The 26,523-nt window shown below is 36.3% G+C and overlaps 1 protein-coding gene across 1 annotated transcript in view; it reads left to right on the forward strand.

Annotated features, from left to right (window-relative positions):
• The window catches only part of Slc6a14 (solute carrier family 6 member 14), a 33,953-nt gene extending 11,871 nt beyond the window's left edge, over positions 1–22,082 (forward strand). The window contains exons 7-14 of the mRNA XM_040744533.1: positions 1,478–1,618; positions 5,989–6,217; positions 8,669–8,794; positions 11,167–11,285; positions 11,841–11,940; positions 12,210–12,319; positions 18,088–18,255; positions 19,537–22,082. Coding sequence (XP_040600467.1) covers positions 1,478–1,618; positions 5,989–6,217; positions 8,669–8,794; positions 11,167–11,285; positions 11,841–11,940; positions 12,210–12,319; positions 18,088–18,255; positions 19,537–19,683 — 1,140 coding nt within the window. The 3' untranslated portion in view covers positions 19,684–22,082. The remainder of the gene's footprint in view (positions 1–1,477; positions 1,619–5,988; positions 6,218–8,668; positions 8,795–11,166; positions 11,286–11,840; positions 11,941–12,209; positions 12,320–18,087; positions 18,256–19,536) is intronic.
• Positions 22,083–26,523: the final 4,441 nt, after the last annotated feature.

The following is a 26,523-nucleotide window of genomic DNA, read 5'->3' on the forward strand; positions in this document are numbered from 1 at the left end:
CGCATATACATAGCGTCAGTGCTATTGTTAAAAAAGCAAAAATGAATATAATCCTTGTGTAATTCTTCAAACTCAGACTCTACTAGTTGATACATCATTCTGAGGCTTGAGAGCATATTTTTAAAATTTCCTGTCCTACAGTAAGCAGTTTGAATGGTGTGATGTTTGTTGTAGAATGTTTACTAGGATAATACATCAGTTGAAGGAACAGCGAAAATAATATGCAACCATTCCCAATGGAGCAAGACTCTTCTTTGTCATTGAAGGGGTCTCTTCTGTGAAACATTCTTCCTTTTCCCCTTCACATTATAAAAAAATCAGAGAGCCTAGTTGCAACTTAAATAACAGAAGAAACTTTTCCTTGTGAAGAATTACATACTACCTGGAAAAATGTTTTTATAGGTTTTTTTTAACTGACCAGAGTGTTGCCTCATAAAAGTTCAAGGGAAGAAATAATTTCACATAGTTATTGTTGTCTTCCTAGTATAATACCCAAGCATGCTGAATTAATGTGAAAGCAATGACACATGTGATTCTTTTTGGAAAAAAATTCTGCAATATTTCAAACCCAGTGGAAACTTTCCTATATGCTCCATTTGCACAGGTTTTAAACCCTTGACTCACTTATGATATAGTAAGTTTCTTGCAAAAAAAATCCATTAAAGACAATCAAATACTTGGAATTTATTGGTCTCTCAGGTGACTTATTTAAATCATCTCCTTGGGCTTATTAACAAATATAGGATATCTATGGATCAAGGAAATTACACGTTATTGTAGCCATCCTCAAGGGCAATCTGAAACCCTGTGTTATCTAAGACAGGAGTTGTCTGCATATGTTTATCTTATCAACTTCCCTTACCGTTAGTTTTTTTTTTTTTTTTGGTTTTTACGAGACAGGGTTTCTCTGTATTGTTTCAGAGGCTATCGGTCCAGCCCGGCCTCGAACTCACAGAGATCCGCCTGCCTCTGCCTCCCGAGTGCTGGGATTAAAGGCGTGTGCCACCACCGCCCGGCCCTTACCGTTAGTTTTAAGTAGCAAGTATTCATTGTGCTCTGTATTCACTTTACTGAAGGTTTTGTGAGCAATGGACATGTACTAGAAGATATTTTCCTTGTCCTCAGGAATGAATATACTCACCATTACCATTTTTACATTTCTCATCCCAATTTACTGAAAGGAGACATTTAGTCCCTCCCCTCAGACATTTATAAAGATACACTCCATATAGGACAGCATTCCGTCTAGATTCCATGTGATCACTGCTGATACACCCTTTATAGTACAAACCTTAGAAATACTGCTCCCTGCATAAAAGCATTTTTAAATGTGGATCCATTTTTTTGGAGTGGTGAGAATAGAGAATGGAGATTAGGCTAAATTTGACGAATTGCAACTGGCTGCTAATTTTGCGCATAGGAAATTCTATACCGTGATTTCAAAGTGGCATTAACTTTTAGTTGTTCTGTTTGGTAGGTGGTGTATTTTACAGCTCTTTTCCCATATGTGGTTCTCCTCATTCTGTTAATACGAGGTGCAACCTTGGAGGGAGCATCAAAAGGCATTTCGTATTACATTGGAGCACAGTCGAATTTTACAAAACTCAGAGAAGCTGAGGTAAGATTAAAGTTGGATTTAAAATTACCTGACAAGTTAAAACTTAAAGGCAAATATAAGAAGTTTGTTCCACATATATTATACTATAGTATCTTCCAAAATCATATGCAGTTAAATGATTAGTTTCTATCCTCTAGGATGTCTGATTAAGAGATGTAAGGACACTAATACTCTCATTGGAAGTAAGATCAATTTTAGCAATATTCTTGAAACTCACTGTGCTATTGTAACTTTTTTCTATTTGGTTATAGGTTTTTGGGTTTACTATTTTGAATAAAAGAATATTTCATACTTTAACACCTACAAATTAAAAGCTAGGATTATGGGACTTATTGGACAATCTTTCAGTAGCTTTAAAGAATACCTGAATATACATTTGGTTAACTTGAAAAGCTAATATGTCAAAGAACAGATCAAATTTTGTTCAGTGGAACACAGTTTTGCCCAGTTAGGACACAAGCTTGGTATAGATTAGGCATTCCAGAAATAAAACTATTACTTCTACCAGAAATACAGGGTTTCTGTGTGGCTTTGGAGGCTGTCTTGGAACTACATTTTGTAGACCAGGCTGGTCTCAAACTCACAGAGATCTGCCTACCTCTACCTCCCAAGTGCGGGGATTAAAGGCATGTGCCACCACCACCCGGCAAATTTATTTTTATTTTTATATATGTGGGTGTTTTGCCTGCAGAAACCAGAAGGTGTCAGAACCCCTGGAACTGGAGTTAGATGGTTGTGAGAGGGCTTGTGGGTGCTGGGAATGGAATCTGGGTCCTCTGGGAGAGCAGACAGCCATCCCTCTTAACCGCTGAGCTATCTCTCCAGTGTCTATCAGAAATATAATCACACGAATTGAATATAAATTTGAAAAAAATTACTTTAACATTATTATTTTTGTGTTGGGGGATGCACATGGCATGGCACACACATGGCATGGTGTACACGTGGAAGGCACAGGGTGGTTTTGTGGAGTCAGTTCTCTCCTCCCTCTATTCAGTTTCAGAGAACTTGGATCATCACACTTAGCAGAAAGGGTTCTTATTCACAGAGTCATCTCTCTGGCCCTGAATAGTTCTCTTCTGAGTGTAGTCTATTTCCAGATAATGGCTGTGTATCATGGGAATATAAAATGTTTTACAGTTATAACTGCAGAGCATTAACAATAAACTTACACAGCTACCATGCTTCTGTTGATATAGCCCAAGGAGACTTACATATTTTTAGTAGTTACATCAAATTCTTGGCACATACTAAATTTACTCCTAATCTTATATTAAAATTGAGGGGGAAAATTTATGCTAATATTACCTGCCACATCAGGAGTACTATCCAAAGTGGATAGTTTTAGGTTTCTATTGTCTTTTACATAAAAAATGCTAACTTCCAGACATTGACATTTGTTTTTAAAATATTTACAAATGAGGCAGTAATTGTCAAGTCGGTCAGTTTCAGTCATGGTAATCTATCATTTTGAAAAATAGAAATGTAAATTTCTGATCTTTGGTTTCTTTTGCTGTGCCCAATAATTTTCACTCTGTGATTAACCACACCAGTCCTAATTATTGTAGAACCATGACACTTTATTATTATAGTCTTGGAGATTAATGTACTTTGATGTGTCCACAGGGCATTTTAACACATCTCTTAATTGGTCTTAGTCCTTATTCTTTTTAACCTTGTTTACAAATCCATTACCATCTAAGAGACAATTTTCGTTTATGTTATTAAACATGATAAAATGAGTTAATATCTATGGAAATAGAAAACTTATGTAAATGTGAGCTGGTGTACAATTATTTTAACTAGTGATGATACATCACAATATATTTACTTCATTTTTCCCTCAGAAGGTCACACATCTTCCATTTTCCTTAAATCTCATAACTTCAGTCACAGATGAAAAGCCCCTTTGATATGCTTAAGTGGCTTTTTATAAGTATATACTCCCTTGAAACTATCTTGAAGTTTTCATATGCATTTTACATTTGTCTGTTTCTGTGTCTCTATTATTAAAAAAGAATCAGACCTGCAGTTAAAGCTCCTGTGAAACATGTAATTTAGTTCTCTTACTCCTCCACTCCCCAGAGCAAATGACCACATTCCATGTGTTTTGGGTTTGCTGGTGATGACAATTGTTTTCCTTAGATTAGCATTCTTTCTCAATACTGATCTGACTCATCTATGTCAGCTCCTAAATCACATATGCATGCATAACATATCAAGTACTGAGGCTCACAGACTAACATAAGCATGAGATTCATCTCCTAAGATGGACAGCAACCAAAGAAATAAAGACATTTTATTTCTAACCTGATTTTGTAATATCTAAATGAATTTATCTTGGTTTCTCTGTATGTATCTATGTATTTACCCATCTATCTATCTCCCTTCATACAGACTTGCTATACTCTAGCATGAAAAGCACATTCTAAAGATCCAGTGATATTTTGCTTTCTAGAAAACTTGCTTCTATTGAAGTGTATTCAAATAAAAAATGATTGTTTTTAAGATCTATACAATAATCTAAAATTGTTTCGTGTTTGTTTCTCATAATACCAACAATAACTACCGTGGAGCATCTTTTAATTATTAATGTTATTGCTTGTACCTACCAAAGAAGTAAAGAGGTTAAACTGAAGTGACAGGGAATGAATGGTTTGGATGTAAACTTATTCTTTTTAATTCTAGAACCATACTTGTTATTCGCATACAGTCATGCTATTCAATCTGTGTTCCATTGACCAGTGTGATGTTACAAGAACTGAAAGACACTTTTGGCCACATAGAAATTAGTCCTATTATTTGAATTCTACACAAGTGGAGTTTTCTCTTTTGGGTGATATTATATCCAAAGGATTCCAATCTTAAAACAGATGAACCTGAATAAATCTCTAACTTAACTGCTGGCCTTTAACAAAGAGGAAGGAGGGACAAATTGTGAATTCAGTAATGATAAAGGAGTGGAATTAGACAAAGATCACAGGGCCGGGTGGGCTGTCTAGTAAAATCCTTGCGAAGAATTAATGTGGTTTTAATGTCCCATTGATATATAGAATCAATAGATTCAAATCAAATTTCCAACATAGGTAACTGTGGACAAATTCTCATGTCAGACACAAGACAGTATTACAAAAAGCACTACAATACTGTACTAATTAAAATAGTGAGGTTTTGGCATAGGAACAGCTAGGTGGTAAGGAATAATAATCTCAAATATGTTTATGAAGAAACAAAGCTTGGTATGTAGTAGAGGTAACAACGTATTTCAATCTGGAAAGGACAGATTATCCAATAGATGTCATTGATGTAATTTGTAATGTCAGTTACCCTTAAGCAATTGAAAATAATTTGAGGTGCAAACATGTGCAGCATAAATTATGTGTAACATTTCTGTTGCATGTAAAGACATTGCAGGGGAATTGAAATTTTGGTATTATAAACAAAGGTGTTTCATTTAGAGGATACAGAATAACATCCTTATAACCTTGAGCTAAGCTTTGTTTTCAGACAACACGGCTGAAGACACACACAGGTAAGCAAAGCTGAATAATTTCAACTACATTAAACAGCAATAACAAAAATATTTTGACTCATTGAAGGACACAATGTAAAGAATAGAAAAAACAAGCAACAGATTGGGAGGGTAAAGTCCTCAAGATACAACACACTGAAGATTAGAATTCAGTTTCAAAATGAATTTCTAGGTGTGGTGTGGTATGCATAACTTAAGTTCCTCCACATACTTTTAGAGGCAGAAGCAGACAGATCTCTGTGATCTCTGCTTATGGTGTTCCAAGTCAGCTCCAGCTACAAAAACCCCATTTCATTGAGGGCGCTGGAGGGAAATTTCCTAGAAATCAAATAAAGCAAATAATCCAAAAGGTGAAGTGTGTGGACAGAAATTTTACAAAAAGAAAGTCCTGTGGAAAACGCTAACTTTTGATAACTAATAGTTGCAATCTAACTCTTAATTCAAGGCCCTTCGATTAGGTGATTAGGTCAAATGAAAAATTCTGACAAAGTGTTGCTAATGCTATATAGCAGTGGTTCTAAACCTTCCTTTAATACAGTTCCTCATGTTGTGGTGACCAGAAAATTATTTCATTGTTACTTCATAACTAATTTTGCTACTGTTATGAATCATAATGTAAATATCTGATATGCAGGGGTTGTGACCCACAGTTACTCCTGGAGAATGAAAAAACACATGGAGACATTAAAAATTCATTGTTTTTTTCCTCTTGATGGTTGATATTTAGGCATTCATTTCATTATTTTATAATATACATCCATATCATATTACTTGTAATTTATTTCATATGAGTTAAATTTATGAGTACATGTTAAAACTTTTAAAATTTATCTTACAGGTTTGGAAAGATGCTGCCACCCAGATATTTTATTCCCTTTCTGTGGCTTGGGGTGGCCTAGTAGCTCTATCATCTTACAACAAGTTCAACAACAACTGTTACTCTGATGCCATTGTCGTTTGCTTGACAAACTGTCTCACTAGTGTGTTTGCTGGGTTTGCTATTTTTTCTATATTGGGACACATGGCTCATATATCCGGAAAGGAAGTCTCTCAAGTTGTAAAATCAGGTATATAATTCTGGATGCTCCCAAGGATTAATTGAGTATAGCTCACTTGTGAAATTCTGGTATAGTTTACAGTCACCTATACTTATGATTAGAGTATTTTCTTGGTTCATCTGATATAATGTATTTTAATATAGTAGTTCCTAAAAGATCTGGATACACAGAGTATTTTAGGGAATAGTTATTCAAGAAGACATAATGTTGGGAACATAGTTCGGTTGATAGAGTGTTTGTCAGGCATGCACAATGGCCTAAGTTTTATTTCTCGCACCTCATTAACCAAGTGCTGTGTCATTTGCGCATAATCTCAGCACTTAGGATATTGAGTTAGGAGGATTAGGAGGTCAAGACTAGCCTTATTTGCTGAGAGAAATGGAGGCCAGCTGAGGCTGCATGAAAAGACATTTTTTATTTTTATTTAATCCTTAATATGAACCACTCAACATGAGATTAGAAGGTTCGGGTATTATATTAAGCATGTTCTATCTTTATGAAAGAAACAATTATGATCAAATTTTCCTATGTTCACCTACAGCATTGGGCTTGAACTTTTAAACTTATCAATGTAAAGGAAGAATAGAGTATCTCAGCACATAACTGTGTCCAGTTTTCAAGGAATCTGATTAATAAACTTTCTAACCTTACAGACAATAGTTAATGGATGTTTATTATCCAGATTAAGTCTGGTGGGAAAAGAATTCTAGGATTCTTAAGCAGGAACCCCTTGGAAACATTTATTATATTTGTATAATATAACAGAAACACTGATGAGTGATAGCAGAATCCCTGTATTAGCAGGGATTTTGGAGATTATTTTATGTCCATTTCCTTATAGTGCGCTGGTACACATAAATGATATATCTTGCACAAGTGCAAATATTTAGAAGGCGATAGAGCCTACTTTAAAATCTAATGCTGTGATTTCTATGTTAGTCCTCTGGGAAAGTAGAGCAACTGAAAATACTTAAAACTGAGGGTCACATAGAAAAATTTAAACAAACTACAAAGTGCTTTTAGATGTAATATCAAATAGAAAATGAGATTCCTTCTAGGACTTTAGTATATTCAACCTTGCATGTATCTGTAAACTGAAATAGTATTACTCATAATAATTTTGGGTAAACATTGGGAAGATGGTAGAAGACTAAATTCATTCCAGCTGTGCATAGTGATGAATGCCTTTAATTCTAGCACTAGGAAGCCAGAGGATGGCATTTCTGTGAGTTTGAGGCCAAACTTGTCCACGTGGTAAATTCCAGAACAGCTAGGGCTACATATAAAGACCCTGTTTCAAAAATCAACGTCAACTACAAAAATTCTTTATATGCATGGATTTTTCTAGATAGTTGAATTTTATTTTATTTTTCACAAATTTTGAAATAGGTGAACTTAATCTTTCGCTGTTTAAGAAATATGTTCTCCTTCACCAATATTTTTGCTACTGTTGTTATTTGACACAGGGTCTCCTGGAGCCCAAGCTGGTGTCAAATTATGTATAGGTGAAGGATGATATTGAACTCCTGATCCTCCCTTCCCCCACATCCCAATTCCTGGGATATCAGGTGTGTGTCATCACACCTTCCATTAATCAGTTGATTAAGTAATGGATAAAACCAGTTGCTAGCTAAGCATAAGTTCCTGAGTTCAATATATATATTGTGTGCCTATGTGTGAAAATCTGTAATACCAGAACTTCGTTTTAGGGATGACATGCAAAGATAAGAGAATTCTTGCTCATGGGCCAGTTACCTGGGAATACACAGCAGAAAAACAACAAAGAGGCCTCATTTCAACTAGACAGAAAGCAAAGACCAACATCCAAGGTTGTTCTTTGAACATGCACACTTTGGCACTTGAATTCCTGAACTCATGCATGAATGAACACACACACACACACACACACACACACACACACACACACACATACACACATGCACGCACACACACACACACCACCCCATAAGATTTAAAAGTCTAAAACAAGTTTCCTGAGAAAAATTGTATTAGCTTAACTCATGCCACACATTCACATTAGTATAACAATTCAAAGATTTTGTATATTTATTAAAATTTTGTGTATTTATTATTACTATGTATTAGAAAGAAGGCAAGAGAGAAAGGGAGTGAGTAAGTGAGTGAGTGAGTGAGTGAGTGTGCATGTCACAGTGTTTTTGTGGAGTTTAGAGGACAAATTTCTGAAATCTATTCTCTCTTGCCACTGTGGGTTCTGGGGATCTATCTCTGGTCATCAAACTTAAGTGACAAGTGCTCTTACCCAATAATCCACCTCTCTGGCTTCCAAATAAAACATTGTAAGAAGTTAATTGGTAAAGAGTGTATGTAATGGAATGCATTGTTAAATCATGATGGGATTTTAAAAGTATATTATTTTGAAAATGTTCAAATTTGTAAATTTTCTTGGCAATTAATTTAAAATATCCCACATTTTTCTAGGGTTTGATTTGGCATTCATTGCCTATCCAGAAGCTCTAGCCCAACTCCCAGGTGGTCCATTTTGGTCCGTATTGTTTTTCTTCATGCTTTTAACATTGGGTCTGGATTCTCAATTTGCTTCTATTGGTAAGTAATACTTTTGGTGTTAAATAACTGTCTCTGATATTTTATTCCCATTTCCCTTATTTGAAAACACCCTGTTTTATTATCATAGTATCTCCTTTTAGACACTATTAACAGAATGAATTTTATGAGTTATTTTAATTTAGAAATTAAATACATAAAAATACAATATACTTATATACTTGACACTAAAAAAACAAAATATTAATGCTTTAGTATATTTGCTCCAGATAAGTACTTTAGAAGGTGTAATTTTTGGTCTCTTTAGTCAGAATTTTGCATTTGTTTCTTAATTCAATGTACACTATTTAAAGCAAGGAAAAAATGGCTACCATTTCACCTTTCCTACCCTGTGTACCTAGAGACAATTTACTGGACAATCTCATTTCTCCCTGAAAAATTGGTTCTTACTTGAGAGAGTTTTAACAAAACTTTCACAAACAAGTTCTCATTTTTTGTAGAGGCAATAATTTGGCATGTGTGTATGCATGCAAACTCGAGTGTTTGTGTGTACATACATACACATATGAATGCATATATATATATACACACATACGTCCATAAGTAATATAAATTTAAGCATTTCATGGTATATATGCTACTTACCAAGACATAAGGATCTATTTAATTGATAACATATTGCCATATTGATGGATATTTTGATCCCTCTTTTAAAAATTCTATACACTGCAGACATGAAGTAGTCCTAATTGGAAAAGTTAGTGCTGTTCAGTCATCATGATCTTAGTGTGATCTTCAGTATCCTTATAATATCTGGGCAATGTGGCACACCTCTTAATCCCAATGCTGGAGAGATGAAGACAGGAGCATCCCTTGGGGGAGGGTCACTGATTAGCAAGTAGTGTCCATTTGTGAGCTATAGGTTCAGTAAAAAACTGTTTAAAAAAAGCCAGAGTGGAAAGCACTTGAGAAACAAGAAATGCCCACTTACATGGAATGCACTTGAGCACATGTCCCCTACACATGTGTTTGCACACACACACACACACACACACACACCACAATATATGTATTATTCTTATGTATGTTTCTGTGTATACAAAAGAAATTTCCTGAAGGTTTATAACTAGAAAATTTGAAACAAGTTTATTATTTTATTTTATTAATTGAGTATTTCATACAATGTATTTAGATCAAATTAAAGCCTGACTCATCCCAGGTCAACCCTCACTTCTAAATCCCTCCAGATTTCATGTCTTTTCTTTAATAAACTACTGAGTCCAATTTGTTCTGCTTATATACATAGTGTGAGCATGGATGACCCACCAAATGCCATACCTTTATAGAAAATTGATTTTTACTCTCTTACTCACTGGGCTGAATGTTGATTGATTTGATCTTTTGCAGACATGTTGTGAGTTATTGGTTCTGTCATGAACAAACCTTCCTGCACTCTCTTCAATGATGGTCCCTAAGCCTTGGGATGTGTGTGTGTGTGTGTGTGTGTGTGTGTGTGTGTGTGTGTTATAGATATTCCATTTATGGCTGAGCATACATACACTCACAGACACACACACACACACACACACTTTACATTACACACACGGAAGGGATAACTCTTCATACACATGATTCCATGTACACAAAAGAAATTTCCTTAAAGCACACAACTAGAAAATTTGAAACAATTTTTATATCATTGTCTTATATAACATATTTTTCTTAGTTTATTCTGTCTATAGGCCAAATTCAAGGTTCCTCTGGTTTATTTCCAAAGCCTTCGAAACTGTCAAATTTATTTATTATAAATCTTTTGGCTTATATATTTTTCTATTTTTAGATAAGTCTCTGTGTAGAAAACACTATTCTTTCCTTCTTTCCTCCTTCTCCCCTTCCTCTTTCTTCCCATCTCCTCATCTCTATCCTTCTATCTCCCTGTCCTGTTTTCCTACTCCCAGAGCACACTTCCTCTTCCTTTTTACCCTGTCTCCTCTTCCTCTTCCTTGTTTTGCAGTGACTCCTCTCTCTTCTTCTCCATTCACCCCTGTGTCTGCTGGAAACTAAACCTCGGAACTAAGAGAAAAGATCTTGCCTGGCAGTGGTGTCACAAGCCTTTAATCCCAGCAATCAGGAGGCAGAGAAAGGCAGATGTCTGTGAGTTCGAGGCCAGCTTGTACTGGAAAACAACATACAAAACACACACACACACACACACACACACACATACATACATACATACACACACACACACACACAGAGAGAGAGAGAGAGCCTTCTTGCCTTCTTGCCTTTTAGAAAAGAGTAAATCCCAGAGTATACTCCCTGTTTATATGTGTAAATTTCATTAATAGATACTGAATTCTGTGACTAGTCTTACTCAGTTGAAATGTAACAAACCATTCCACCTCCTCTAGAAACAATTACAACAACAATTCAAGATTTGTTTCCCAAAGTAATGAAACGCATGAGGGTTCCTATCACTTTGGGTTGCTGCTTGGTTCTGTTTCTTCTTGGTCTCGTCTGTGTGACTCAGGTACAGTATAGTTTTTAACTTCTGTAGACAGGTATTAGTTGGAATATAATTTTAAATTAAATATACTGAGCATTTCTATTCAAGTTAATTTCCACATTTTGGCCATTTCCTCCTTTGTATCTTTGATAGTACATATTTTTCAGAGGAGAAGGCCCAACAATAACAATTTTGTAAGTAACAAAATGATTATAAACTGTATTTTTCTTGGTGACTATTACAAAGCTCATAATATAGGATATAGTATGTGATATCTATATATTATAAATGCTATATATATGTATATATATAAAGATCCTATAGATACTATGTATACAGAGATCATAGATACTATATGCCATTTATACTAACTGTTCTAAATGCTTACATGTTGTTAATGTTAGAAAAAACTGTTAGGTAATTAAACCCACATTTGAGCTTATACACAAAATACACTTTTCATATATTGTTTAAATATATTCTACTTAAATACTTTACAAAAATGAAAAAATTGTTAAAATACGGTTGTAAATAACTGGTGTGAATTTCGTTTTCTGTTTTTGTCTTGTTTTCTTGTAGGCTGGAATTTACTGGGTTCATTTAATCGATCACTTCTGTGCTGGATGGGGGATTCTGATTGCAGCTATCTTGGAAATTGCAGGAATCATCTGGATTTATGGTAAGTGACTGAAGGTTCGTTTATAAGACTTATATAATATCATTTGATTTCCTTTTCATTAAGATTATGTAATCATCCAATTTTAATTACACATATAATAGTAAAATGTGACCTGTTGAACAAAACGCATTAGGAATGAAATGGAATTTAAGATGTATGCTTGACTGTTGTTGTTTAGCAATGTGTTTAAATGAAAAAGGATATTATGTATGACAATCTCCGTGGAAACCTGTAAGAAAGGGCTCATGGTCTGAAATTGTTTTCTTTAGGAGGGAATAGATTCATTGAAGATATAGAAATGATGATTGGAGCAAAGAGATGGATATTCTGGCTCTGGTGGAGAGCTTGCTGGTTTGTCATTACACCTATCCTGTTATCTGTAAGTAACAATATACAATGAACTTGGTACAGATAATATAGCTCATATCTTTAAATGTTAGTAAGGAACTTGAAGGACAATTCCAATTGGGAAAATAAGTAAATAATTTGGGGTATTAGTAGTTTTCAAACTTTTAGATTTTACTGCTGGTGTCTTCACACTGTCTGAATTAAAATGCCATTGCAGTATTATTTTTTGAGGCCATGGGTGTAAACATTGCTCATTTGAGACAATAAAGAACTCTCTGTAGAAGTAAAGATATCAACAACTGAAAATGACCAATAGGATAAAAAATATCAGTAGGATAAACAATAGAAATAATAAATTTACTCATTATTTGAAAAGTATGGTGTGCCCTTTAACTTCTATGCCAGAAAGTACAAAGCCAGAGAGGAACCAGATATTATCTTTATTTTCTTATTTTTTATTGTTTTGGTTTTTTGAGACACGTCTGTGTAGTCTTGACTGTCCTGGAACTTGCTCTATAGACCAGGCTTGGCTCGAACTTACAGAGATGTGCTTATTTCTGCCTTCTGAGTGTGCCACTACTGCTCAGCAGGATGAGAACTTTAAATGATTATTATTTTAAAAAATAATATTAAGATATTAATGTGTACTTTTTAGTTGATGGTTGAGGTACTTATCTGAAATTACTAAAAGAATCTCACGTCAATATGTATAATGTTTTCTATTAATAAATTCAATGACTGACACTACTTAGGAGCTGAGAAAAGTAAATGATGGCTTCTTGAATATCTAAGATCTTCAAAGAACAGTCCAGTAGATTAGGTCCCCGAGTGTCAAAACTGAACAATTCTCAAGATGGAGAATTATTGTGGCCCAAAGTTAATCACACAGGTCAAGACTAGCAGTTTTGAAGATGTTGCTATCATGACAGTCAAAGGAATTCCTAAAGAACACCTTGGAATAGTTACAGTTGATTCATTTCCATGGCATATTATTTGTTTTTAGATATACTATATTTTGTGTTTTAATGTTATGATATCACTTTTAGGTAGTGAGTAGAGTATATATGAAGAATCTAAATATTTGTATGCTTCATAGCCTTGCTTGAATGTCTTTGAAAGTGTCACTAAGTATCATTGTCCTATTTGAAAAGTTTTTTTCAATAAGATAAACATCCTGTAAACTTACAAAGTCTAAATAGACTTCTTAACCATTTCTTTTCTGACCCTACTGGTGATGGCAAGTAGGCCTTTCATTATCTAAGGAGGAAGTCTACCTCTGAGTGGTATTCCCTTCTTCATTACGGAAAATTGTGATGTCTTGTTTTCTGAGACGTTTATTTCACTTAGCACAATGATCTCCAGTTCGACTTATTTTCCACAAATATCGTAATTTCATTCTTCTTTATGACTTAATAAAACTCTATTGTTTATATTTATCACAAAAGATTATGAAGTATTAGAATACCCTTTCTGGTTTTATCTGTAGTCTGCCATGTGGAATTCTGGGTACAATGGAGTCTCTGAGCTTTCTTAGCTTGTAGGCTTATCCTGAGCTGGTTCAGGGTCAAAACTTCTGTAGTACTTCTTTCTTTTCAGGAGTTTCCCTTCTTTGCTTATTAAGAATCTCTGCTAACTACACTTAAATTTGCATCCCATGGGTAGATTTAGCCACGGACCACAATATCTGGTTTGCGTAACTCAAGGTGCCTAATGTTCAAACCATAAGCTTGTGTGTTTAGCAGGCTAAGCTTCAAAAACCTTAGGGGTTGTGTAAAAAGGGGTAGAAGAAGAAAACCCAACTTGGCCTGATCCTCAGGAAGCTTTCCTCCTCGCCCGCAGTTGACTCAGATGGCAGTCAGTCATTGGGCTGTCCACTAAAGGGCTTAAGGCTGTAAATATCAGAAATTATCAAGAGGATGGGGTCTATTGTGTGACACCTTTGTGGTGCTATTAAGTCTAGATGTTTTATAGTCATAGCCCTACCAGACTCGGGGAATAACAAAGTGGATTTCCTCTCCACTGCTGACACAGGATGAGTCACTGTTTCACCAAATGCTATAAATAGATCCAAGACTTGTGAGAACTGTTGGCTTGTGTTATAATTAGGATTGCCAGACTTTTTCATCAGAGTTATGTGGTTTGCCCCTTAGATTGCATTCTGTTTCTCTTCCCCACATTGGGTAGCTACGTATAGCCCACTCCATTTCACCATGTCATCTTCTGCTTCTCTACAGTTTTCAGCTATTCTAGCACTTATTTTTTTTAACCTACACAGAGAGAGGGCAGGGAGAGAGCACTCTTGGTCAGAGGACAACATGTGGGAGTCAGTTCTCTCTTTTCACCCTGGGTTCTAAGAATTGAATTCAAGTCCTCAGTCTTGCCCATTAAGCAACCTTGATAGGAGTCACCCTTTCTTTTTCAATTTTCTGATAACATTCTAATCTCTCTATCTTTGGAATAGAGTACATTAATTACTAATCTACTTTTTATTTAATTAATTTTCTAACTCACTACCTTATACGACACTGAAAAAAACTTGCAACAGAGATATACCTCAGACTCATAGAAGTTAGACTCCAATCTCTTGGGGAGTACTTCTGGCACACTGTCTCCTTGGTTGAGAATAAAAATAGACTAAAGCAAAGAAATTAAATGTATTATTAGTATTCCTTGAGTGCTGGTTGATAACAACTTGTGTTTGTTTTTTGAGACAGGGTCTTAATATGTAGCCTTGACTGGTCTGGCATTCATTATGTATATCAGGCTGGCCTTGAAAGTTCAAGTATCTGCCTCCTGAATGCTGGGATTAATGGATTCCCCCATATGAGGCCTGATTGGTAGCTTTTGAAAAATTAATTCTAGGTTAGCAAATACATGAATCTTCCTGTGTGTATATATACATGTATAATTCCCTTGCCAGTTCCAACTGATTCTCCCCATATGGAAGTGTGTTATGCATGCATATGTGTGTGTGTATCAGTTCAGCAGTAAAACATGTTTATTTTGGGAAAAGAATAGTACAAGTTGGAGATTAGCTCCCAGAGCATCTCCTAAATACCTTACTTACTTCTAGTGAAAACTACCCTATAGAAGGATTCTTTCTCAGTCTAGATACACGAGGGAGGGCCTAGGTCCTGCCACAAATGATGTGACAGATTTTGATGATTTCTCATGGGAGGCCTCACCTTCTCTAAGGAGTAGATGCCAAGTGGAATGGGGGTGGTGGTGGGGGGAATAGAAGGACAGGAGGGAGAGGGAACTGGGATTGGTATGTAAAAATATGATTTTTATTTAAATAAAAATAATTAAAAATAAAACTATCTAAAAATCATTCAAAGCAGTATTTTTCAAAGTTCCTAATGCTGTGACCCTTTAATACAGTTCCTTATGTTGTGGTGACCCTCCAACCATAATATTATTTTCATCACTATCTCATGATTTTGCTACTGTTATGAACTGTAATGTAAATATCTGTGTTTCCCATCTTAGGCGACCTCTATGAAAGGGCTGGTTGACTCCCAAAGGGTCGTGATCCACAGGTTGAGAAGTGATTACTGAATTTTATCACCTTTGTTGAAGGAGGGTCTTCTGTATTTCAGGCTGGCCTTGAAATCAGAATGTAGCTGAGCATTATTTTGACCTCCTGATCCTCCTGCCTCCATCTTTTCAATTCAGATGAATCTCACTTTTTTGCCACATTTATTTGAACTTACATCATTAAAACTTTTTTGGTCAAGAAGAGTCTAGGAGGGAATTGTGCTTTGGAAAACATGTGCCAGTACTATGTGTTTAAATTTGAGTTGGTGGGGGTAATGTCTTGTGCAATGCATAATAAGCAGTTGCTAAGGAAGGACAGAAACATACCTCTTACGTGTACTTGTACATTCTCACTGGATTTTTAATATACAGGCTGGTAAGCTTATGGTATAGACTGAAGCATGCTAACAGTTCAATATCCTTGTATCCACAAAAGGGGTGATGAATAAGGTAATTCTATTCCCTTGTATATGTATTAACAAGAGGGGTGTTGGATGAGGTAACTATTTTTATTTCATTTTAAAAAGCTCTATAATGCTATCTATAGTGATTGTACTAATTTACATTCTGATAAATAGTATGCAAGGGTTCTCTTAATTCCACACCCATGTAAACAATTTCACTATTGGATATATTCAAAGCTATGAAGTCAATATGTGGTAAAGCAATGCATACTTCAGTGTTCAGTACAGCACTATTTACTACAGCCAACGAATGAAAATAGCTGAAGTGACTGCCAAGTGATGACTAGATGAAGGGAATGAAGAACTTAGTACAACTACCAGGCATGGTGGCTCACACTGGCAAAGAAAGCATTCAGAAGGTTAAAGCAAAATGGGTTCTCTGGTTCAGAGCCAAACAAGGTTACATTAAGTTCAAGGCAAGCCTGGATCATAGAGTTAGACTATATAGCAAAACAAGAAACAGACAAAAATCAATAAAAGCAAGTGTGGTACATACAGTGAACTCTATTCAGCAATATAAACAATAACTCTTTTCGATTTTGACATGAATGGAAGGGAAGGATGTTAAGTGGAGTAAGCCAGGCATAGTAAAAGTAATACTTCAGAAACTCAATCAGATGAGGAAGGTTAATACATTATATAGTTGTAGTGAGAATAAAAAAGACCATAATCAGAGGTCTTGAACATTGGAGGTGGGGGCTGGGGAGTAGATACTAAGTTACAGTTCAATTGGAGCAAGGAACTCTGCTACATAATTGCCGAAGAGGGAAAAATGAACAATAATGTACAATATAATTTCAAACTTTATAACAGAAGAAGGAGTTATGAAAGTTGCCATAAAGGGTAAAGTTTAAGGCAGTAAGTATTTAGCCTGGTATACATACTATATAGTATGCTGATATATGAAAAAAATATGGCACTAAACTTATGTCAATTATTTTTGTTTTTTTGAGACAGGGTTTCTCTGCATTGTTTTGGAGGCTGTCCTGGAACTTGCTCTGTAGACCAGGCTAGCCTCAAACTCACAGAGATCAGCCTGCCTCTGCCTCCCGAGTGCTGGAAGGCGTGTGCCACCAACGCCCAGTCTTATGTCAATTTTTATACTTTCGATTATCTATTAAAAAGGAAATGGCCAGGCACAGTGGTAGACATCTTTAATCCCAGTACTCAAGTGCCAGAAGCAGGAATATGTGTTTGAGTCAAGGCCAGCCTGGTCTACATTCAGGCCAGCCAAGGATATACAGGAGGAACCTATTTCCAAAAACAAAAGAAAAAAATTAGGCTAGAAAGATTATTCATTGGGTAAGAGCACTGGCTGCTCTTCCAAAAGAACCAGGTTTCATTCCCAGCATGTACACAGCAGCTTACAACTGTAACACAAGTTACAAGGCATCTGTTTTCCTCTTCTGGTATCCATGGGCACCAGGCCTACACATGATGCACAGACATGCAGGCAAAACATTCACACACATGAAATAATACAAAAAATCATCAAAGACTTGACAGTAAAACACCTCAGATTTATTTTATTTATGTATAATCAAGGGTTTTGAATATAGGTTGAATAAATAGATCTTTTATGAATAAGTGGAGGATTTAAAAATTTTAGAATTTCTTCAAAGTAGAAATAGAAATTTGGTTCACATTGTATTGCTGTCTTCTGGCTTGTTACCCATTTATCTTAGGTCCTTAATTATAATTTCATTTTATTGTTTGAAATTTCGAACTATGAATCATTTATAACACCAAGTCTAATCCTTTAGTCTAACTTGGTCTTTTTACTGCGCTGCTTTTTTAGGCCATTCTAGTCTGGTCACTGGTGAAATTTCACAGACCTAAGTATGCTGATATCCCATACCCTGACTGGGGGGTTGCTCTAGGCTGGTGTATGATTATTTTCTGCATCGTTTGGATACCAATTGCGGCGATCATAAAAATAGTTCAGGCTGAAGGAAACATCCTGCAGGTAAGCATATTCAATTCTTATTTTGTATAAACACTTGTCATAAAATGCATTTAAGAGTGTAGAGGAGATGAGAGAGTACCCTTCCCTCTGACTACTTCTACACCCAATATTATCATGTTTCACATTATATTATATATGATAATAAAATAATGTATGTATGAATGTTTGAATCTACTTGTATTTATTTTAAGTTTTTTTGTAGAAGTCTGTTACCGTATCCTCAGGCTCTATTACACTCCTCAGCATGTAGCAATTGTGATCTCTGTATTTGTACAGTCATCCTTGAGATGTCAAAAATCATATGACTCATTTGCTTCTTCTACGTGTAATCTCGTTTGAATCCTCATCTGGGTATAATGAGAATCCTAAGTGTATTTAAACTGAGCTTAAATTGTCTTTCATCACTTATAGCCTTTGAATCATCTTTCTTCCACAGAGGCCTAGGGTGATAGATTTAAGTCTTCATAGTAGAGCAATGACAAGATAGGCTTAGGAGACTTTATTTCAGTAAATTCCTATGTATATCTAAGAACAGATCCAAATAAATGGCTTGGCACCTGGAAGTCCCTTATCTAACTTTTTTTTTAATTTCAAATTTTATTTTTCATTTTACATACCAACCCCAGTTCCCCTTACCTCTGCTTCCCCCCGCCTCCCTTTTTCTCACCCCCCATCCATTCCTCAGAGGGGGTAAGGTCTTCCTTGGGGAGTCAACAAAGTGTGGAATACCAAGTTGAGGCAGGACTAAGTTCCCCTCCATCAAGGGTGAGCGAGGTATCCCATCATAGGGAATAGGCTCCAAAATGCCAGTTCTTGCCCCTGGGATAGGTCCTGGTGCCACTGCCAGGGGGCCACGAAACAGGTCAAGTCATATATCTGTTACCCACATTCAGAGGTTCTAGTTAGGTTCCATGCAGGTTCCCCAGCTGTCAGTCCACAGCTTGGGTCAGCTGTCTCTGTGGTTTTCCATATTCCAGTGCACAAAAGTTTAGCTCTCCGTCTGACCCTCTGTGATAAGGACTGAAATGCCTAGAGTGACAGCATGGGCTCATAAACCATTCTTCTGAAATAATTATTTTTGATTTAGTAGAATAATTCTATTAACAATAACAATTTATTTGACTACACTTTCTTGTTTGAAGGCGTTGTTTAGGCTATCATTTCTTTACTTTTCTGTGATTGTTACATCATTGTTGCTAGTAAAGATACAATAAAAGTGTAGCTTAATATTTGCTTTTTAAAACTTAAAATCTAAGACAAGACTTTGTTGTTGCATTTCAGCGTATTGTAAGCTGCTGTAGACCAGCTTCTAACTGGGGCCCATACCTGGAAAAACATCGTGGGGAGAGATACAAAGACATGGCTGAACCTGCAAAGGAGACTGACCACGAAATACCTACTATTAGTGGCAGTAGAAAACCAGAATAAGATGTCCCTTTTGAAAACATCTGATTGTTATATAATGTGATCTTGTAGAGTAGGGAAATTCTTTTTAATTTATTTGTGTGTCAATCAAGCAGGGAAATGTACATGCCATGCTCAGTACAGAGTTGTAAGTACTTTTTTCACCCAATCAAGAATGAAATATAAAAATGTGAATTTATGAATGTTTAGTAATGTGCTTGTTTCCTTTTAGGATTAGCTATTTGTTAATACATATATCCAGTTATGTTTTACAATGACATTTTGTAAATATTACTGTAATATTTCTTTTTTTAGTATACTGGTTTCCCGTGAAGCAGCAATGCTTTGTACTTGACGATTTAAAAGACATTTGTTTCTGTAGTCTTAATATGCACTTTTCTTATTCATATAATGGGGAAACAGTAAGTCTGTGTAGTTACAGACAAGTGCTACATGATTGAAGTCTCATGTATAAAAGTCACAATGGGGCTTGGAAAGATTGCTCAGTGGTTAAGAGCTCTGGCAGAGGTTCAATTGTCAGCATCATCATGGTGACTAATACTGTCTGTAATTCCAGTTCTAGGGCATCCAATGTCTTCTTCTGGCCCCCATGACATTGCATGTATATGGTTTACATACATGCCGGCAAAACATCCATACATGGAAAATAAAAATGAATCTCTTTTTAAAAAAGAAATGTCACAAACATGTAGGGAGAGGGCTGTGTATGACATGAGGACTGTTTAATACATATGATCCAAATACGTCTAAACATGTCATCTAATTATTATGATTCATATTTTCTATACAAACCTTGAAGTTACACTCTTTACTTGGAGTGAAATGAGACAAAAATTGAGGAGCAGGTGGCCAGAATGGGATAAATCTAGCATATGAAATATTAATGTTTTGAGTATATCTTACCCTTCATAATATCTTTATTCTTTTGGTTGTATTTGGAATAACTCCATGACTCATTTAATTTCTATTGAGTCTCAAAAAATAAGTACTCCATTACATTTTCTGAATTCTAGATTCAACTGTAGGTAGAATTTGGATGAAATTGTTATTGATCTGGAATTTTTGATAATGATGTATGTCTAACAGATCAAGGGCAATAATATTATCTTTTATGGATTCATTCTTGCCTAAGAGTAATAAAGCATTTATATATTAATTGATATTAATTGTTAATTAGTTGTTACTTGCCGGGTGGTAGTGGCACACGCCATTAATCCCAGTACTCAGGAGGCAGAGGCAGGTGGATCTCTGTGAGTTGGAGGCCAGGCTGGACCCACAGCCTCCAAAACAATACAGAGAAACCCTGTCTCGTAAAAAACCAAAAAAAATTAGTTGTCACTAATAAAAATTCTATACTCTTGTTTCCTCACAAATAATGATACAGTTTAGGATAATATAACCTACCCTAACAGGGAACATTTCAAGTCATGCTGAGCTTTAGGAGCTCTCAAGACTAAAATTGTACCACTTTTTGTGGATAAATATTTGCATTTGGGGGGAGAGTGAGTCCATTGTTTTCATGAAAATGTCAAAGGAACCTATGACTTAAGAAAAAACATCTCTTAAGAATCATATACTGCCACCTAATTTGTATTTGGCAAGTGTGTACCAAGAGGAAACTTTTTTTAATGCATCATATCTCCTCCTTCATTCTTCTTTTGGTCAAAGACTGAATGAGAAAACCTATTAAGGTATCTCTTTAATTAGTAGAAGTAAGGGATTCTTAAAGGAGGTGGCATGCAGGCATAACAATAGACCTATAAGTAATACATCTCAATGATTCACATATAAGATAAACTTTTGTTGTTACCTTGAAGGCTTTCTTTGTGGATAAATCCAATGATGTGAGCCAGAGTAAAGAGATTAAGTCCTAGTTAACTTTGTATAGAATATTATGTGAGCTACATGATGGACGAAAGCTTAGAAAAATTAAATATGTGGATGCAATTTTGGAGGTGACATTTGGAATCTGTAGAGAAAATTTGGGCAGAGAGAGGATATAAAGGAATTTTTTTCAAAAGTTGGCCAAAAAGAATAAAGACTTGTATCACTAATTTCAAGTGTGAAAAAATAGATCTTAATCTATGGCAAAACTTATATTGCAAGGTGGCAAATAACAGCTCTTTTTTTTCATTATAAAGATTTTATACTAATAGTCTACAGTCAACTGTATAATAAACAGCTCCATGTATTTCTTCTCACTTTGATTAAACCTGTAGACAATTGCAGTATTAGGCTGCAATCCATTAGATTTCAAACTTAAATGAAGATATCATTGCTTTTTTGTCAGCTATAAACTTTTGAACTGCCTTTCCTTTTCTGTACTGTATGCTTCTACATCCCTTTTCTGCAATATATACTGGCCATGTAATTGACTCTTAAAATAAAACGCAAGCAAAGCAGTAAGTGTCTGGAATCTGTATCTGACATTCCCACTCCTTTAAATAATATATCTTTTTCAAGACACATAATCAGTTGAATCCCATCATGGTTTTAATCATTACTATCATTGTCATCATTCACACCTTGTACAGTGGGATTTTTTCATGATTTTTGCACAACTGTATAGGCTCCTGATGAACACGGTGTTCTCCAGTTCGTTGTGCTGGTATTCCAGTATTTTCATGCGCAGGAAAATTTTCTCATTATCCACATATGTTTGAGTGGAGATATTGGCTGAAATATATACTTCGTTGTTTCTGGAGGATGTAGCAGTGCTTCTTATTTGTTCTGCATGGGGTGTCTTGGGTGGCCTTTCATCCGTAATTAACTGTAAAAGAAATTTGACCATTGTGGTTTAGCAGAGCCTGGAGATTTCTGGGTGTTACCTCATGCCAATTTAATTATAAACACCAACTGATTCACCCTAAGAGCTAGAGATTAAAAATGTTTTGAAGGGTGACCCTGATTCACAAGTATGTTTTGCTTATGTATAGACTGAGGGGGGAGCCACAGAAGTTGTCTTGTAATACCAAAATGCTATACTTAAAATTTTTTCTAGAAAGTCCAGTAGTAGCCTTCACCCATGCCTTTGATTTTTATGTTAAAGTACTCCACTTGAAATTTTAAACATCAAGAGATCCACATGTAGACCTGAAATAACTGAATATACATAAAGTTCCCACTTAGCAAGCTAATAAAAAATAAAATAAAATACATGGGATCATGGTGGTCATTCATGCAGTTGCTTGTAAAGGCAATTACACTTATGTAATTTAATGGAACCTTGGCAGAAGAAAAAGAAAACAGATAAAAAGGAACTTGGCTATGGGATAGGGTGGCTTAGAGTGCAATAGAAAAAAATGAAATAAGAAGAGGGATTGATTCCTAAAATGAAATTGTGGTTTTAAATTAAAATATTTGGTTCACTTTGGATTGATTTTTGTTCATGGTGAAAGATAGGGAATACACTTGAAGATATAGGTATAGACAAGAAACTTCTGAAATGAGACTGCAACAACACAGAGAGAGTCCCAAGTATTAACAGATAGAACTATATGGAGCGGAAATGTTCTTGCCAGAAAGTAAATTATCAGTAGGGTAAATAGTTTGCAGAATGGGAGGAAATCTTTGCCAGCTAGATTTTTCAAAGAGGGAACTAATTTCCAGATTTTATAAAGAACTTCCAAATTTAAGCTGCTGAAGTCTCCAGTGAATTAGCAAACAGGCTGGTAGAATAGTTTTCAAAAGAAGAAACACAAATGGTCAATAAACATTTTCAAAATTAGTTCACTTCCCTAATCTAATCCCTAATCCTTAGGGAAATGCAAGTTAAAAAGACTTTGAAATTCCATCTCAGGCCAGTGAGAATGGCTACCATCAAGAAAACAAATGAGAACAGAATTGCCAAAGATGTACAGAAAGAGAAACCCATATTCACTGCTGGTGGGTTGCAAACTAGTAAACTACAGAAATAAATATGGAGATTTCTCTAAAAATTAAAGTGCCATGTGACCTAGATGTGTCATTCTTTACCATACTTCCAAAAGTACTCCACATCTTACCAAGAAGACTATTGCATATTCATGAATTTTGCTCTCTATTCACAATAGCTAAGAAATGGAACCAGCATACATATCCACTAAGAAATAAATGGGTACTGAAAATTTGTTACATATGTACCATGAAATTTCACTCAGATATAAGGAAAAATGAAATTTGCATGTAAGTGGATGTATCTAAAAGGTTTAATACTAACTAAAGTGACCCAAATTCTGAGAGACAAAAATAGCAATCTGTACATGCATAGGTATAAATGGGTGTAAACATAGGCAAAGTCAAAACATCTAGAAAGAACAGAACAGATAGGAGAAAAAAAGATTCCCCAGTAAAGTAGAGGGGAGTAAATAGAATACATATGACAGAGAAGCTGAAAATGGGGGTGGAAAGGGAATACAAGGAGGTAGGCAGGGAAGGAAGGGAGATGGAGATGATGAAGAGAGAACAAACCAACTGTAACATATTTTGTTTAAAAATGACATAATGATATCCACTACTTTTCATTTTGATATAAAAAATGAAATAAATAGGCCTGTGGTGGATTCATATATGGTTATTTGTAAAGGAAATTATGGATAAGTCATTTGTTTATTACACAAGTAATTTACTGCAGACAGGCAAATTCCAAATTCTACCACATGATAATCTAGTTAGACAAATTCACAGCTTCCCTGCTGCTAACACCTAGAGATTAGAAATATGTTCGAATGAACCCAACTAACACTCCTATCAGTAGTGGGCAAGTAGCCTGAACTGGCCATCTCCTGTGATCAGATTGACAACTATCCCAATTGTCATCAGAGGGTCTTCATCCAGTAACTGATGGATGCAGAGACCCACAGTCAAACATCGAGCAACTCATGGAATCCAGCTGAAGAGAGGGAAGAAGGATTGTAGGAACCAGAGTGGTCAAGAACATGACAAGAAAACCAACATAAACAACTAACCTGCCTCATGGGAACTCAGAGTCTGAACCAACAACCAGGGAATCTGCATGAGAACCAATGCACTTGTCTCCCCATTCCTGTCTACGACTTCAAGGGCCGCTTGTCAGTCTGACAGTGATTGACAGGTATTCACGACTTCCAGCCACCTACGCAGGATTCACTCACACCATGCCATGACTGCAGGCGGAGGATGAATGTTGCTGTGACGCGACCCTAGACCTAGGCCCTCTGCATACCTGTGACCATTGTGATGTTTGCTCTAGCTGGGGGACTCCTAGCTTCGGGAGCAGGCCTGTTCCTGGTGCTTTGACTGGCTCTTGGGAACCTATTCCTCATACTGGATTGCCTTGCTCAGCCTGAATAGAAGGGGAGGTGTTTACCCTTAGCACTGCTTGATAAGCTATGCTTTGCTTATACCCATGGGAGGCCTGCCCCTTTCTGAAAAGAGAGAAACGGATTGAGGTGTGGGAGCAGAGGAGGTGGAGGTATGGAATGGGAGGAGAGGAGGGAGGGGAAACTGTGGTCTGGGTGTCAAATAAATTCTAAAAAGAAATACGATAAATAGAAACTGATTCACAAGTGTGTTTTGTGCAGGTACAGATTCAAGAAAAACACGAAGGTCACCATGAAAACATGTCACTTAGGACACTTGAGTGCAGAGGAGAAATAATAGTGAGTCCCCATAAAGTTCCCAGTGGGATGGTGCGACAGGTGAAGCTAAGGAAGGGAAGGAGACAATTTTTAACAGGAGACGGTGATGGTAGGGAACTGGCACTTACAGCTCTCTTGTTCTCTTGTAGTTAGTGAGAGGTTCCCTGGAAAGTTGATCTAATCATTAGCGACCTATGTCTATCACTGACCACAACAATTGAATATAATGGAGAGAGCTTGGGAAACTCATGTGCGAGACAACTAATGCTGGAACTCTATTGAGACAGCAAGAGGCAACTGATGCTCTCCCCTTGATTCCCTTCCTCTTTCTGTGGTCTTACAACCACATGTCCATCCATATATTCGGCTAGTTTAATCTTAGGGCAGTCTAATCTTAGTCGGCTTACCTGGAAGAGTATTTTCAACACGGAATAAACAAAGGCAATTATAACGCTGGTCACAAGGATGAGTACAATATTCATGGTCGCTCCCTGGTACCTGCACCAGGCAGAGGGAGCAGCAGCAGCCGAATCTAGCAGGCAAGGTGGTCGAGTAGGATCAAGGAGCTCTCTTCCTTATCACCACTGCTGCGGTGATAACTGGCGGGAGCTGCCTGCTGCCCTGCCTTATATACTGCAGGTGACATCAGCACTCCTTACTGTGACCCCATAATCCCCTCTGGCGTAACCATTCTGGCCAGCAGGAAGGGGATACGCCCTGCGCACTGCCTGACTGGGTGTAGGATCAGGTCATTAGGCTGGAGAGAAAGAGAGAACAGGGGCGGGATTTCATTAGAACGATGCTTAGTTTATAAACAGATCCATCAAATGTGTGAAGTAAAAAACATTCATTCCCTCCTTTGCTCTTTAAAGATGATTATCTTTGATGTAACCTCCATCAATCACTTGAAGAGCAAACTTTTTTTTTTTAACAGAAACACTCCTTGTTCAATGAGTTGTGGGGTGGGTATTACCCTCAGCAATGGGGCTCTACTGTCAATTTGCAGATAGCAAGCCACTAATTTAGTGACAACTTGGGATGTGTGGGGGATTTTCATGTGACCCTCTCTACTAACAACTCAACTGAATGCAACCCGGACCCGCCATTGGAAGCCTTGCCTAGCTACAAGAGATGGCCATTTGATACTTTATATCCCCCATTACTACAAATCCTCATTATGATCACTTTCATAGATTCAAGGAAGTTTTCCATTGCACAAGGTTTCCACACCACCAGTTCCAGTCAT

This window comes from Mesocricetus auratus, unplaced genomic scaffold, assembly GCF_017639785.1.
Source record: "Mesocricetus auratus isolate SY011 unplaced genomic scaffold, BCM_Maur_2.0 Super-Scaffold_100003, whole genome shotgun sequence".
Classification (NCBI taxonomy): Eukaryota; Metazoa; Chordata; class Mammalia; order Rodentia; family Cricetidae; genus Mesocricetus; species Mesocricetus auratus.